Consider the following 17,016-nt stretch of genomic DNA (forward strand, 5'->3'; position numbering starts at 1 on the left):
CAGGAGATTACAGGAAATAAACAGCTTACTCCTGCAGAGACAAAGCACATGGCACCAGCAAAGAATTTCAGTTTGCACGTGGAATGGACAGCAGTGCCTGACACCAAAAATCAAGGACTTAGAACCTACACTTCCCTCAGAAAATGTTATAGTTTGCCATACAGTGACAATTTATACAGATTTAAACCATCTGTTTGTTTGTAGCATGTAGCAGCTTTCTCAGACCTCTATAAAAGTCAAGCTGCTAATAAAAGGTCAGTATAAAAATCTTACTTAATATGCAGAAAGAATAGTTTGCTAACTCTGGCTCTTCCCTAACATTCAAGCTTTTTCAAGTATTTGTGGTAGGGAAAAAGTAATCAACATTCTTTCAAATAGAAATTTGATTTTAAAAAGTAAAATAGGATCTGCACTTGGAAACACTAAAGGAGGTGCTTCTCACTGCATTTATACTTGACTTAGCTGGGATTTAAGCACATGTTAATGTAATGCATATACTTAACTACTTTCCTGACATAAGGTTAACTTCTGTTATGGCAGTCTGAAGGATACAGATGGGGAAAGGTACTCTGGTAAACAAAGATCCAGCATACAGTTTAGGAGATTTAATACTGAATGGTCACTAGTCACCAGGACGGACTGGGACTGCAAATGCTGCATTAATAGAAATCTGATAAGGAAAAATCTCAGTAAAACTCATACTCCAGACTAACACAAAGTAGAAACTTTTGGGTTTGTTTCAATGGGATGTATTCATTTGGTAAAGGAACAAAGGAGCAATAGCTTTGTGTTTAATAGCAAAGTATCATTCTTGATCTACACATAAAACATCCCCAAACCTCCCAGTGGATCTACACAGACTAAAAAGCCTGTCGTATACATTGATTGGAGCTCTGCTTTCCCATTCCTTCCCAGAGGAACAAAAAAACCCACACTGTTTTATTCCGGGCTGTTGCTCCTTTTACCAGTTTGAAGTAGTGGATGCCATGCTAGTGCACAGTATAGGAGATCTCATAGGGCTTAAATCAGGTGACTCCGTAGGCCCCTAATACAATGAATGCACACAGACTTCCCACAATGGAAAGCTTGGAGGCTTTAAGCCGGACACTTAATGGTTGGCAGTGTAAATCCTCCTGTACTTTCCCCCATGTGACAGCCCAAGGTCTGAAGGCCAGGACCCCCCTTGAGAGTGTTGCCCCCAGAGCTGTGTCACAGGATGTCTATGCATTTTTCCTGGCATGCCAGTGCCTAATGTAGAAATTAATGGCAGAAATAAGTTTCTTTACTATTATAATTTATTTCCATCAGGATACTATTATAAACTGCACCAGCAAAAGTACAGAGTCCACCACAAGATGCTTTTATGTGTAGCTATGACAAGAAATCTGTTAAGTAAATCTAACAAACAGCCTTGTCTAAATGTTTCTGTTAACTTTCTTATTGATAAAATATCTGTTACTGCAGGCTAAGGGGTCTGCTGAACTCATTTGCCCCTGAGATGCTTTACAGGTGAACACCTTTTAGATTTCTTGGCCTCTTTCTGCAGGAAATTCATAATATATTAGGAAAAAAAGCCCAGTTTCTGTTGCCTTGAAAAGCAATGCCACCAGCAGAGTAGGTGGAAATTGCAATTGCAGCCAAGCCTGGGGTAGTGCCACCCAAGAGGACTGGGATGGCTTCTGGGGCAGCTGGCCTTGGGGACAGCAGGGCCTTCAGAAAGCATTGAGAAGTCTTGCACAGCACTGGTGGTACAGGTGATTATACATTTTGTAAGAAAGACAGGAAAAGTTAAGTAGTATTGGACTCTCTCCACAAAGTGCACAGCAGCCCACCCATGAAGCTAGCTTTTACATGGATCCTTTACCATCTCAGACCTTTTCTACTCTAATTAAACTAGAGATGGAAATACCTCAGCACAGAGCCAAATACTGTCAGGACAAATTCTCACAGCTCTCTTTGACTTTAAATATGCCACTGCTGAATATATTTGCTGCAGATTTTGGGAATGCTCTTATTAAGATGCCTTTTCTGAAACCTAAGTCAGTGCCACCATAGTCTTTAATGGTGCACAGTGGTTCTGCAAATGACTTGCAACTCTTATTCTGCCTCTTTCTTTTTCTGGGATTGACCTGAAGTGAGAACTTATTGCAAGAGGGCAATTTTTTGATACCTCTGACATGGTGATGGGTTGAGACATATAACTGAAAAGGATCTGAGCTAAGTTCCTCTGAACTCTCTTCTACAGGTTGTTACTATTTCCTCTAGCAGCTTCATGGTGGAAATGCACTGCAGTAAATGCTTAAAATTTATTTTTCTTCCAGGAGATGGGCAAGGTTTTTTTCACAGAAACTAACAGTGACAGCAGAATATTACCACATAATTGCTCTTGCTGCTATGGCTTGTACAGTCTGGGGTCACCCCAACTGCACTGTCTATCATTTTGCAGAAAGACACAGTCACCGTGTTGAGCCACTTTCCACACCCCCAGGATTCAGTTCGGTGTCTCCTGAGCAACCTCTGTTGCTTTCAGCTTTAGCAGCCTAGCAGGAGGACTGTTTTAGGAAAGACATAGTACTATTAGAAATTGATACTGTTAGTATGTTCTGGCATTTGAAGTTCTCTGACTGTAGCACAGAAGCAAAAATCAGAGGTGCAGCTGGCCCATGTAAAAAGGGTTATAAATTATATAGGCCTAGAACTGGCTGAACTCAGTTTAGTCTAGCATGCTATTTTAGGCATCGTCACTCAAGAAGCATGTGGTTTGCTTGAAAAAGAAGAGCAATTAAAATAAAAAATGTAGAAACATTGTATATGAAGACAGATTGCCGATTTTTTTCTCTGTCTCCTGTATCTGTCTTGTCAGTCTAAATTTCTTTCTCTGGCCGCCAAAGCCCTGTTTCTGAGTACATGAATTGCTATGTGAAATCTTCTACTGCCATTTTTCCAGGAGGCAGATATCTTGCTTTTCCTGATCATTTGCAGCTTTAACATTCCATGTATTTTCTTCCTTGATAGCAAGCTAATTTTTATTTTAGTATGAATCTTTCCATTTGTAAGCATGTAATCAGTTTCTTTGAAGACCAAGTTTATTTTGATCCTTGAGTTTTTCCTGTACAACACACAAATATTTTCTCCCTCTCAGACTTTTTACTCTGATATTTGTCAAGCATCTTGTAGTATTTTAATGACTGAGATTAATTATGAGCGCCCAACCCAGGATTCCCTCAACAATCACCAAGTAACTGCAAAAGCAGCACGGAAGGTGATGCTCAGGAGGAGCTGAGACGGGTTATCTCTGATAAATTTGTGTTCTTGCAGCCTGGCCAAGAGCTTCAGGGATGGCAGGGGCAAGGAACTACATATGCAGACCTAGAAAAAAACATCGTCCAGCTGCTCTGACAGAGTGCTCTTAATCTCAGGTGCTTGCGCATACACACACACACATCCTCAGAAAAGGAAAAAAACCAGTAATTTGGCTCACAAATGATGGCACAACTGCAAGATACCTTACGTAACGTCCTTCAGGAGTGAACGGACTTATGTTCCCCGTATCTTTATGATATTACATGGTGTGGTTTGATGTGCAGACAACACAATTCTGTGATTGTGTCTTAGAAGAGTAGTGAATGAACTTGAGTAGCTGTCAGAGCATGCCTGTACCCATCGTGACCTCTCCTGCCACTGCCTTCAGAAATAAGTATGTGGAGTGAAATTTTGGTTTCCTGAGGCAAAAGGCAAATCTTGGACAGAAGTAAAAAATTAGTCCATGGGAATACCACAGTCCAAACACCATCTCCTCTGTGGACATCAGCTGCTCTACAAAGCATGAGAAGAGGACGCAGAATGTGAGGACTGTAAAAGGTTGAAGAAGAATGCACAGTCCCTCTTCCCCCACCCCTTCAGTGTCATCTGCGATACCTCCAAATGCAGCCTGATGTACTCTTCTTTTCCTTTTCAGTGTTCCTTAGTGACACATCCAGATTTTGCTTTACTCGCCATGAAGGCCACAGTCATTGCAACCTTCTTTGGTAAGTACAGCTGATGTGCTGCAGTTAGTTAGTAGTTTGTGGGTTTGTACTCTCCTGTCCTGGCTGACCAGTGGCTGCTGGTCTCTTCTCTTCCCTTTGGACTCCATGGCTGATGAAGCTCTCAATGGCAGGTGGAGTAAACCTTGGCACAGCTTTTCAGAAACAGGCTACCCAAACCTGCAGAGATCTCTAAGTACATGACCAGCTGCATGCAGTCCATATCAGAGGGCACAACAGGGCCTGAAAAATGTCTATAATGTAAAGATTCCCTCCAAAGAAAAAGCAGCTGTTTCTTACATGGGAGCATCCCTTCCCAATTCTCTGTGTTCTTGCTCTCTTCATGAACAAGAAGGTGCCAAAGGACAAAGGCTATAAATGTGTCTTATTTTCTTTCCCCTGCCAGTCAGACAGGATCTTGCTTTTTGGAAACACACAGAGACTCCAGAATTTGCAATTCATCTTACATGAACACTCCAGTTGATCAAGCATGATTTCTTAGTGTACTTTACTTACATGTCTCCCTTTGATGGAGATCCAGCCACCACGTAGCCTAATGGTGCTGTATGACTTTAATTGTGATATTCCCAGGCAATATTCCCTCTAGCTGGGATCCTCAAGTCTGGCAGGATAGCCATTCAAATTCAAATAGCTGAAATTCATAGTTATCTATATAGTTCTTCTATCTTTACTAAGAGACCGAATTACTTTCTCCAGATTAAATTATGCCCTAACATTGCATGTCATGTAGTTGGGACTTTGCACTTTATTTTCCACTGGTTCGCTCCTTTTTTTTCCTAACTACAGTTTTGTTTTGGTTACACAACTGCACCAGTGACAAAAGGCCCCATACTGCATTTATACACTGTCACTTCAGACACTGTGAGACTGATTTTTCTTTTGAAAAACTTCTAGAAGTGATTAAGACTGCAAATTCACTGCAGCCACTCTAGGGGGAGAAGAACATAAAAAAAAGAACTAAGACTGCTGTTGCATATTCTAGTAAGATTAACTTAACAAACGATGAGAGGATCAGCCAGCACATCACAGATATTTTCAGTTCCCTCTGAAAGCTAAGAAAAGGGAAAGGTGAATAGAAAAGTCAAGATATTTGTAATGAAATTATTAATTACCCATAATACAGTGCTTACAAAATCAGCACAGAGAATGAAGAGGTTTTGTATGTCATGCACTTAGCAAGTAAACTTAACAAGGTAAGCTACATTCATATATTGTGATGTATGTTTTAACATAACAGTGTATGTCTCTTTTACTATTACACTTTTCAAATTATAATTCTACTTACCAAAGAAATCAGTGCCCTTGCTGGGACAGGATACTGGGACATGCCATACTAGAATTGAGAATATTCCCATTTTATTTTTTCAACCTGTTGATTCAAATTTGCGAAATGTCGTGCACGGGAGCTTGTGGTGACTGATGTTGACAGTCCCCCTTTTTCCTGATACTATGTTTTCTTTGTTTTAGGTGTGTCTCTTCTATGTACATATGCAGCTAAGGAAACCACAAAGAAGATGAAAAAGGCTAAGCTATGTAAGTGGTCCCAGTAGTATTCTTGGCTGCTTTACAGCAGGCACATCTGATGCATTAAAAAAGTGCAAAGTGAGGTTATATTCTGGTAATTCTTCACAATTTTCTGCAGAGCCAATGGGAACATATGCTAACTAACATTCTTTTATTGAAATCAAATTACTAAGTAACATGTGCTACAGAACATGTGTAAAGGGGAAATTGTGTACTTCACTACTAAAATGTATCTTCATAGGTCATTAGGTACCACACAAGGATCTAAGCAAGCACTAAGGTTTTCAAAGAGAGAGACATAATTGTGTGCAATGGACTTGCTGTAACACCAAGCATATGTAGCTGATTAGCATGAGACAAGTGGTGCATGTCCTATGCACTAGGTTGTATAAATTTCAGTTATACTGCTGTAAGACCATTTCTGCCCACAGATTATTTTGCTGATTTAGTTGACAAACAAGCCTGCTGTGACATTGTGAAGTCACACTTAAACCCCTTGTTCAAAGTAAATTGCACCCAGCAAATAGCTTTAAAAATTAAGGACAAGATAATGGGCTGTGGCTGCAGCCTGGTGTTATAGAATGCACGGAGCTCCATGAGCACCGCAGGAGCCTTGGGAAGCATCCTGCCTCATGTGTGCACAGCCCTTCCTGGTCCTGAGTCACAACCACCTCTTCTTCCCCTATCCCCTCCTTCACACGTTAACCACAGCCTGGGTGACTATACTTCTTTCTCTCTCCTGCAAAGTGTCATAAGGGATATTTCCTTCAGAGAAGCAAACATTGAAGGTCAGAAATATCCTCAGGCTTCTTTATTCCATCCTTAGTTACAGCCACATCCCTCGGTACAGAGGTTATAATGTGTTATATTGTAGATGCAGAACACATAGACATGTCTTGTACCCCAAAATCATTGATATGAAGGCATAAGAGGAGGGCATCCCTGTCACTCATTATTTCATGACAAGGTCACTCAGCTGTGAAAACATTCAATCCGACTTTACCAAGATTTTGCACTCACAGATGTACCCCAGATCGATTGTGATGTCAAGGCGGGGAAGATAATCAATCCAGAATTCATTGCAAAATGCCCTCCTGGATGTCAAGATGTAAAATACCGTGTTTATGGCACAGACATCTATGCTTCCTTTTCCAGTGTGTGCAGTGCTGCAATTCACAGGTGAGTGAGTTTATATGAGCAAGGCACTCAGACAAAACCGTCATTTCAGTGTAGGGAACTCTCGGCTTTTCAAACTCGTTAAAGGTCCCACTGCCTTGTAAGTTTGATTGCAGGCTGCTGTTCTAGTAGAAAATCTGTAATGTGTGATGCAATGGATCCAATCTTATAAAGTGCTGTCAATCTTGTATTCTGATTGAAATCAGTCATGTTTGAACATGTTCCTCAACCTTTGGAGAAGTGTCCTGAGATTTGCAGATCTCTCATGCATGCATAGCAAATTACTGTTGTACTATTATTATTTAAGTGGAAGATAGGGATGGAGCTGCTGCTGCTAATAAAGCTTCAGAAAAAAATAGGCATATCACCAGTGATGAATACATATAACTCTCATACTTCTGGGATTGGTTTTGGTTCTCCAGATTTGAATTTAACTGTCCTTGACATCAAAGGCTGAGTAATGTGCTTTCCTGCCACAGAAAAGGACACTAGACAAGGAAATGTATATGACAAATTTTATAGCACAAATTTTGCCGAGTTTTATTAGCCATGCAAAAATGTGCATAAAATTTTAATGGAGAATAACTTCACAACGAACCCTGTAATTGTAGGCAGGATGCAGAAGCAGGATCCATTCAGCTGAAAATGCAGTAAGAACTTCTAAAACCTGATTGATAGCGTGGCTTCATTTGGAGTTATTCGAGCTAGTGCAGTGCTTCCAGTTCTGTGAAATAGCTGGGATCTTGAGTAAAGCTGAATAGTTAAGGCTTTGGGACATTATACCCTACCTCTGCACTGCGCAGTGCACAGGCCAGCGTGCCTGTGGGTGTAGGGCTGCCACCTCCTGGCTGCAGCTCTTTCTGCTCAGCCCCTTGCTGGGGAGATGACTGCCAGGTGACTGGCCTTCAAACGACAAATTCTTCCTTCAGATACTAGTGCACAGTGGAAATTGTTTGTCCCTGCACACAGAGCTTGTCTCAAAGAGAAGTTACAAAATACTGATAGTAACTGCAATTACCCCTGTAGTTCAAATGCTGGCTGCCTGTGTTCTTGCAGTGAGGGTTTCAGTTTTCCTTGTTGGCCAGCTGGATTTGGCTTTGTTAGCTTATATGTTGCATTTCCACAGACAGCGAATTTCCTTTCCTTACAGTTATTTTACCAGCAGCTTCTTGCAGTCATCAGAGAAAGCTACAGCTCTAACATCTTCTTCACCATTGTTTGCTGCCCACTACTTATTTTCCTGCAGTGTCATTACTGTCATTACTGCCCTACCACCCTCTAGAGTCACAGTTGCTTCCTGCGACTGCTTTCCTAATGATGTCACAGCAGGTTGCATACACTGAAGGTTTTCTGTTTGTCTTGAGACACGTTACATCATATGTCAAACACCATTTAACGTGCACTGCACATGGAGCCTGCCAGGTTTTCTACAGCTTCCAGCAACATTGTGTTCAGTTTACTCAAGGCTGAGGTCAGAACCAAGCTTAGCTTTTTGCAGATAACACATACTGGAACTCAAAGAAAACAATTTCTTTACAAAAGAAAAAGTCGAGCAAGTGGGAGGTTTGCCTCAAATTTGTATTTCTGGCACATGGGTGGCCCAAAAACTCCTCTGAGTACCTCTCCCTGCATCTTCAGTTACTCAATCAAGCTTGCAGGAATTTTAACAAAGGCAGTAGCTCGTTCTGGTGTGCAACTAGGTCAGTCTTAAACACAGGACCAGTAGATCAGTGGGAAGAGCAAACAGATCCTGACAGCACTTTGTAACAAACTGCTCTTTCTCAATGTGGAAGAAGCACAAGTATTTCATAGCAGCAGACATAGTAGTAGCATCACAGCTCCAATGTAGCCCCTGGTTTAAAAGTAAAAGTGAATGCTTCGTACCTCTTGCATTGTTGAACAGTTTCTAAGTTTTGGGCGGGAATTTCCACCTTCAGACACCATGTTTCCCCTTGCAGTGGTATAATTGACAACACAGGTGGGAAGATCCTCGTCCAGAAAGTCGCTGGCCACTCCGGTTACCGCGGGAGCTTCTCCAACGGGGTCCGGTCCCTGTCACTGCCACGCTGGAGGGAGTCCTTCCTCGTGTCAGGTACCGTGGTGAGCGCTGGAGCTGCCTGCCCTCCCCGGCTGCTCCCCACTGCCCGACCAGCCGGGCAGCAACAGGCGGAGGGGGAGCAACCTTCTCATTTTAAAGAGCTGTTTAGTCACCACAGGCCCATCCCACCTAGCTTTAGCATGAATAATGCACTTGAGACAGTTTTTATTCTGGGCTTCCTGTATTGCCCGCAGAGACGTACACTCCACCAGCGGTGTGCTCCGTTTAGCCCAGTGTGGGTCTGAGCCCACTGCCAGAGGTGACAGGCAGTCTGGACTGACTCTCTGAGGGCACATTAAGTCCTCCTATGATGTACGAAATCCGAGCCTCAGTACTGACGGGAAGTCTTCCTGTTGCACTTGCCCTCCACCCTGTAAGTAGTGCTGCTAAGGGAACTTGAAGCATCCTCAGCCCACACCTGAGTTTGCATCTTCTGAAGTAACTTCTGACTTCTGTCATCCCATCTCAAGCCACATATAGCCATACTGTGTTTATGCAAACCCCATATTAAGCAATTCTATTGGTGCATCCCAAGTATGTTATGAATTCTCCCCACCTCTGTTAACCAAACTGTTTTGATATCTACCCAGTGCAGGGAAATCCATCTTAATTTACTGCTCATTCCTTTTTTCTTCGCATAGTATATACAGCAGCTCACTTGCATTCACTGACAAAATTCACAGATTTTTTTTTTTTTGTAAATTAGATCCCCTTTACACCAGCTTTAGATTATTTAAGCCCACTTGCACTCATTCTACCTATGTGAAAGGAGGGTCTAATTTGCATTGCTTTACATACAATTTCTAAATCTAACTTCTTGCTGCATCCATACAGTGGGTCAGCTCTTGCTGGTCTGCACTTTTGGAGGTTTAAGGTAGGTATGACCAATTGATATTGGTTAACTACATCATTCCTGGAAAAAGTCAACAGTCGAAGGATCTGAACAGCCACTGAAAATAAAGAAAAGTTCTTTTCATGTGGAAGTTTGTGCGCAACAAAAGAGGTCTCACAAACTGACCAAAACGAACTGTCATCTGGAGGTTTGCATTAATACATGTGGATGCACTTTTTGCAGCATTCTGCTACATTATGAGAAGGATTTATTTTGGATGAGTAGGAATTTCCTGGAATCGCTGAATTGCTACTTGTACTTGTTGCTGCTGTTTTTTCCCCAGCAAACAGCACATTGTAATTCCGGTACATAAATGGGAAATAAGATGTTTTTTTTTACCTCAGCAGCTGCTCAGTTGTTATCCCATAAAACTGTAGGAATTTTTGATTTATAGTAACAAATCTTTATTCTTAATTAATGAGACACTATAAAAGAAGATACAAGAGAAAGTTACAAGTTACATGTAAGAGGAGATGATGAGAAATCTGGGTATGTGTAGGCATGATAAGATTTGTCCCTCATGCACTTAATTTTATGCGTGCTGAGTGCTCTCACTGATGTCAGTGGAACTACTCAGTTTATAAAGTAGCTCAAGAATAAATCTAACATAATATATCCTATAACATATATTATATCATATTACTTATATTAAAAGGAAGAAAACTCTCCACTATACCTACTGAAAATGTGGGAATTTTAGAATTTTAGAGAGAAGTTCAGAAGACTAAAACCCCAGGAAGGCTGTGCTATTCATCTCAGGAGCCTGAGGCTGAGTGCAGACAGATCTCACTCTGACAAAGAGAAGAGTTGGTTTTTTGGGTTTTTTTACAATTATGAGTCATAAAAAGACAGAGCTGCATAAAGCATTCCCCAATAAAAATACAAAAAGTCACCTAAGGGATTAATTTCAGAACAGCTTTAGAGCTTAAACTGAGTGCCCTATTCTCCAGCTGAATTCCCTTTCAGCAGACCAGACCCGTATGTGATACTGTACCCTGGAAATGTGCCAACAGTTTATTCCCAGTTAGGATATTGTCACCAAGAGTTTGTGATGTTTAAAGTGTGAATGAGCATCCGCACAAAAGAGCACAGAAGAGGAATCCTCGGGGGACCCAGGCGATGAAGTGGCGTGATTTAGGGGCAGTGGGGAAGGAGGTCTGTCCTCTGGGATTAAAGCAGCCAGCACACCAGGAGGTATGCAAATGCACTGGTATTCACTTTCAAGCACTGAAATGCCTTGGCACTCACTTGAATGACTCCATTCAGTTTAGTGGGAATTTTGCAGCTAATGGGTTAAGAAAATAGAGTCCTAAACCTCTGGGTTTGCTAGGGTGAGGAGCCACCACCCCATAGCTTGTACTTCAATGGCCAGAAGTTGAGGTTTTCTGCCCACATGTAACCCCATTTTTAAGTACATTAAGCAAACTCCAACCTAGATGTAACTTTTTCCAGACAGTGAAAAAGACATGTTACCATTGCTCCAGAGAGCAGGGCCACATTCAGGTTTGGCCTCAGACCTACCTCTTGGTCACATATGGGATGCAAGTTGCTGTTGATCAAAAACCCCAGACTCCAGGAGCAGCCAGCCTCCCCATGCTAGCCAGTTTATTTGCGCAGCAGTGGGCTTCAGGTTTGCATTAGAAATCAGATTAGCACAGAAATATTCTAAATTAAGATCAGAGTATTATGCTATTATTGCGTCCATGTACCAACCACTCATACCTGATAACTTTGCCTCTGTTGGGGATAAAGAAATGCATCTAGAAATCATCTGCAATCCTATAAGCCTTCCATCTTTCTACTAAATTGGCAGAAGAGCTCCCTAGTCCTGCTTGGCTCCTGATCCCAATTTTAGCTTAGGGGGAAGTAGATATGAAGACCTGCTGCCCTTCACTTAGGCCAGCTTCTGTGAGAGACCCAAGGGCAAGAAGGAAGCCCTTTCCAGCTTGTCCTTGCATGCTAACTTGCCAGCTCTGGTCTTTGGCAGATCTGTGTTGACTTTAGTGGAGCTACTCTCAGTTTATACAACTGTAAATGAGAAATGGAATAGCTCCTTACATCATTCACTGCCTCATTAGTAACTCAAACTAACTTCTTCATCTAGGTCTTTTTAATGACATCTGAAATTTCAGAGAGGAGTAAAACAAAGGAGACATAGACATGAAAACGGACAAAGGACAGTGCCTCTCCAGCTCCATGGCCATCCCTGCACATAGAGGACCAGTTCCTCTTGCATATACCCTTCTTTGTGGGCCATCATGGGGGAAACAGCCTTCAGTTCCCAGGAGTGGCTCAGTCTGTAGCAGCTAATTCTGTTCAGTGCTGTTGGTCTCTGGATTAGTCACCCAGGATGACAACTGACATGCTCACAGTGCCACATAGACCTTCTTAAAGAATCCACTGAGGGAATAAAGGAAAGCAAACCTAGCAGCACCATCAAGACTCAGGTTTTGCAGGAGGTAGAGGTAGGTCTCACCTGAGGTGGTCCAGGTGCATGACACAGTACAGCATCTTGTAGAAACAATCACCAGGGTCTGGAAGTCCTACATCCACTAACTCCTACAGGCCAGAGCAGTCTTTCCTATACTGGGCTTCTCTGCAACACCTTCCATTCAGTGATACATGGGAATATAAAAACTGCCCCAAGAGTTGGAATTGCATGGCCACATGTACCAATAGAGATGGCATCTGCTGCTGCACTAAAAAGACTTGTGGTTTAAAGCTTAACTGGGAAATGTACCTCATTGTTTTAAGACAGGACCCTCATTTTAGATCTAAATATAGGTACCATATGTTCCCCCACACAAGCACAGCCTTCTCTCAGTGTTATTACTGAAAAAGACTGTTGCCGGAAATGGCATCTTGAAAAGTGAGGTCAGAGAAGAATGCTGTGTGCATGACAAAATGAATCCCACATCAAACACGATTTCTAAGTCAACTGCATAGTCAGGCACTGGAAAAGGCTGCCTAGGGAAGCTGTGGGTTTAAGTACAGGTTATACAGATATCCTTCAGGAACAGTCCCCTTATGCTTAACACCATCTGAGAGCAAAGGAATGAACTAACTGACCTCTTCAAATCCTTCCCAGGACTGTGTTTTCATGCTTTCCAACTTTTTTTTTTTCTTTTTTTATGATGCTGGATTTAGGCATTGGTATTTTTAGTGGTACGGTTTTGAGATTTCTGCCATCAGATGAAAGAAATCTTTAAGAAAATGAGTTGGGCAGTAAAGAAGTGGGGCCTGATTCTCAACACATATGTTAGATGAGAATTTTATTGCAAGAAAATTTAGAATATTTTGTGATGTTTTCTGATGGGGGTTTTTTGTTGATTTTTTATTTTTTTTTTTTTAGAGGGCAAGCCAAGAAAAGGTGTGACATATCCATCAACTCTTGAATATTCTTCTTCAAAAAGCACAGCTGTTAAATCAGGCAAGTAATTGTGATTGACTTTCCCTTACATCCATTCACAACTATCTGTTGTGGCTTCTTAGTTGTGTAATACAAAGATATAATTATTCAGAGTCAGAAGTTCATGCATCCCTTAGTATCTCATCCAAATCCCTCATGGTATTTTTTTATGTTAAGCATATGGAAATTATCCCAGACAATTTCTATTTTTTGGTTGTACCATGTTTCACAGACTTCTGTTTCTAAGTAGTTTCCCCCTTGCTTTAAATCTGTTAGTGAGCATGATGTCGTACTGATTGATTATATGAAAGTATTTGAGGTTATAGATGTTGACATTCTCCTATTGTTATTCATGTTATCTTTTGGGATATTCAGTGTTGAGAGTATAATAATAAACAGTAATATAATACTAATGACACAGATGGCAATGCACAGCAGCTTTATCTAAGGATGATACAATAAGGAACTACCCTGTAAGACTCAACTCAGTTTACATAATTTAGTTGTGTTCAGAGATCTTTGATCAAGTCTCACACCAGGTGGTAGTTGATATTCAAGTCTGTCACTGAAATGACACTTGTTTATGCCCCCTGTAACAACTGTGTAATGTTCAGACTCTTTCTTGGGGGTGTGAACTAAAACAAAATTAATGGCTCATACTACTACACACTTCCTTAACGTGTCTCTTTTGCTGACTGCTGAGCCTAAGCCTTCCTGAGCTTATCCACTGTGAGCTGTGGTATAACAAAATGTGCTGCATCTTCTTTGAACTAAAATGCCTGTCAGTGGGTGCATCCATCCAAGGCCACACAGAAGTTACCTGGAGTCCTGCTCTTCTCCTGTACATTATTGTTTGGTCCTTGGAAGCAAAGTGCAGAGCTCTTTCCTCATCTTTAGGCTTTTATTTGCACAAAGGCAAATTTAAATCTGAAAGCTGTAGCTGTTCAGACTGAAAATGCATCACTCAGAGCCATGCCTTTAGTTTCCCATACCTTTGCATTTACAATCAAATAGGTACAGATTTATATATATCTTGAACAGGTATGCAGAAATTACTGACTAAATATTATGCACTGCTAGAAGGGAGGCAATACCTTAGATATCTTGGCTTTTTCTAAGAAACGTTTACTAAAACTACATCTCATCATTCCCAAATGTACCCACACTTGAAGTATCAGCCCAAACATCTCACACCAGACCAGGGACAATCGCAGCGAGGGTAGAGCTCAGCAGGTAGCAAGCAATGATTTCTTCCACCAGTGCTAAAACCCACATTATGTGAAAATCAGTGTAGAAATGGGGAGCATCATCAGGTCACATCTCAGTCACGCAAACAAAATACCAGGAGCTTGTTCCTGCAGCAAAACAAAGACGCAAGCGGCTTCCTTCACTTTGTTCTTGAATCAAACAGTATGAATGAAAATGTTAGGATCCTAGCAACAAAGACTGTTGCATTCACACGGAGAAAACCCGGGATGATCAAAGGAGCAAGTAATAACTGTTACATGAAACCCAGTACTTTAGGATGCCACTGCTTTGCTTTGCCCAGCCCTGTCCCACAGGTAGCAAAGAGATCTGACAGTCACAATCCACCTTCCCTCAGCCCAGCTTGGCCTCATCAGCCCTCCTCAGCCCTGCCACCTCAGCCCAGCCATCTCAGCTGTACTCTGTTAGAAACAGCTTGTTCTTAAGACAAAAATCTCTGTAATATGGTGCTGGGGCCATCTTGTGATAGAGGATTCCCTACTTCTCTTTTTAATTTAAAAAAACTACCTTTTTCTTCTCATTTAAATTATAGAGACCACATTGTTCACTTGGAAACTTAAACCCACTATCCGTTGGACGTAAAGGCAGTCCTTTGAGGATTACACTCACTTGCTGCCAGATTAGTGAAAAATCCTGCTTCACACCTGATCAGCTGTTGGAGATGCAGTTTTGGTCCTCATCCCAGGGATGCTGGAGATTCATAGTGCCTGACATTTCTTTAAATGCTGCTGGTGTTTACAGTGCATCCCAAACGCTGGGCAGAGTAAGAAAAACCTTCCCAAAACTGTAGCTATTCACAGCTGGTAAAACCAAACAAAAGATGTTTTAAAAAATAATACAAATTTTTAGGAAACCATCAACCCTGGAGTAATTTCTCAAATAGGTCAATGCTGCCAAAATCAACTAGAAAAGAGAAAAAAATGGAAGATCAAAATCCTCCACTACTCAGTCAGACATAAAAGCACAGGCAGATCCTTTTGCAGGGTAGCAGTAAATGAACTGCAATAAATGTTCCAAATACTTTGATGACTCTGGGTCTTAGAAGACAAAAAGGATGAAAAAAATCTCCCTTTTCCTTCTAAGGCAGTCCATGGCATTGAGAATTTGGCCCCATGATGATCTGATAATGTCAGGCAAGAAAGAACTACATCTGAATGTGAATTAGTGACTGAAATATTGTATGTTAGCTGGTATTCCCCAAACACCCTACACACACCGTGATCCTGATTCTCAGGACACACTGTTACTCAGAGGAAAAATCAACAACTTGATGCATTAATCTTATGAGTATTGGTTTATTAGTGGTAAAAGCCCATATATATTGCTCAATTCAGAAATTCTATTGACATTGGCAGGAGCTTTTGGGCAGTAAAAATGCCTAAATTTGGCACCAAAAATATGGGGTTAATACTCTCTAGAGCCACCCAGCCATCACTTTTTCTTGCTTGGTGAGAAATCTCTGGTTAGACTGACTGACTACCTAATGCCAGGTGATGGAATGCCTTCCTTTGGAGACTGATAATCTCTAAATAGGAGAGTTAAATTATTTTCTTTCAGAGCTGCCTTTCCTAATGTGCTTAATTTTGCTTCAGAGCCTAAAAAGCTAGAGCAAGACCTAAAAGCTACAAAGAGTGCAGATACCACTAACGCATCAGAAAAAGCATCGGAACAAGGTATGGGTTGGGGATCTCAGTGCCCTTTTACAGTATCCATCCCAGTCTAAACTGCCTAAACAGCTTTACCTCCCCATCCAACCTCCTCTCTACTGCCTCTTTCCCACCAAACCCACCCCATTACATGAGCACCTGCAACGGTGCTTGAAGAGCATGTGCCGATTCAGAGAAGAGAGGGCACACTCTCAGTTTAATTTCTGCCTGTGCTTTGGGTGAGTTCAGATGTCATGAACTTCAAAACCCTGCATTAAGGCTCTCAGCAATCTCCTGTGCAGAGCACATGCCCTGCAAACCCTTTGAAGATACTGTGAGGGAGATGGGCACTCTGCCTGTAGGAGCACTGGGAACGGCTAGCCCTCAAGAGCCCTCCTCTTGTGTTAAAGGCTCCACCAGAAACCCAGCCAACATGTACCAAGGCAACATCTTTTCTCTGTTCTTACTACGCTGCTTCCTTGGGTTTTCTGCTAATACTGTTAGCTCCCAGCCTCCTTGTTCCTTGCTGCCTGGTGTATAAAGCTGGCTGATGTGCCTGCTCCCTGCTCCAGCAGCACCATATCGCAGAACACTCACTGTGCCCTCTGTCTTCTTTCTTCTAGTGCAGCAGCGTGGAGCAGGGCACTGTTCAGCCCAGAGAGCCATTCACACTGATTTTTTCAGCTGAGTTGTTTTGCTTTTCTTCTGAGGTCTCTTTCAGCATTATCCCATTAAAACTGTCTGAGATCTGAGTTTTTCACTGGCTAGCATTAGGTGGTAATTAATCCACCAGACAGTTTCATGACGATGCTTTCCAAAAGGAGAACATCCAGCAATAAAATACAAGCTTGTGCTGTGCAGCAATGAATAGACTGCACACCATTCCCTTTCAGTATACACAGTGTGTCAAGCCATCCCCAGGGCTATGGGCAGGAGGAAAGGAACAAGACTGAGGTGAA

General features: G+C 41.8%; 1 protein-coding gene across 3 annotated transcripts in view; it reads left to right on the forward strand.

Annotated features, from left to right (window-relative positions):
• The window catches only part of VIT (vitrin), a 57,310-nt gene that overhangs the window by 11,833 nt on the left and 28,461 nt on the right, over positions 1 to 17,016 (forward strand). For 2 of the 3 annotated variants that reach the window (XM_075043086.1, XM_075043087.1), the window contains exons 2-7: positions 3,959 to 4,028; positions 5,514 to 5,579; positions 6,593 to 6,749; positions 8,705 to 8,838; positions 13,089 to 13,166; positions 16,004 to 16,084. In XM_075043086.1, the coding sequence (XP_074899187.1) occupies positions 3,998 to 4,028; positions 5,514 to 5,579; positions 6,593 to 6,749; positions 8,705 to 8,838; positions 13,089 to 13,166; positions 16,004 to 16,084 (547 nt within the window). In that variant the 5' untranslated portion in view covers positions 3,959 to 3,997. The remainder of the gene's footprint in view (positions 1 to 3,958; positions 4,029 to 5,513; positions 5,580 to 6,592; positions 6,750 to 8,704; positions 8,839 to 13,088; positions 13,167 to 16,003; positions 16,085 to 17,016) is intronic. The other variant, XM_075043088.1, reaches the window with a different exon arrangement.

The sequence above is a fragment of the Buteo buteo genome, chromosome 12, assembly GCF_964188355.1.
Source record: "Buteo buteo chromosome 12, bButBut1.hap1.1, whole genome shotgun sequence".
Classification (NCBI taxonomy): Eukaryota; Metazoa; Chordata; class Aves; order Accipitriformes; family Accipitridae; genus Buteo; species Buteo buteo.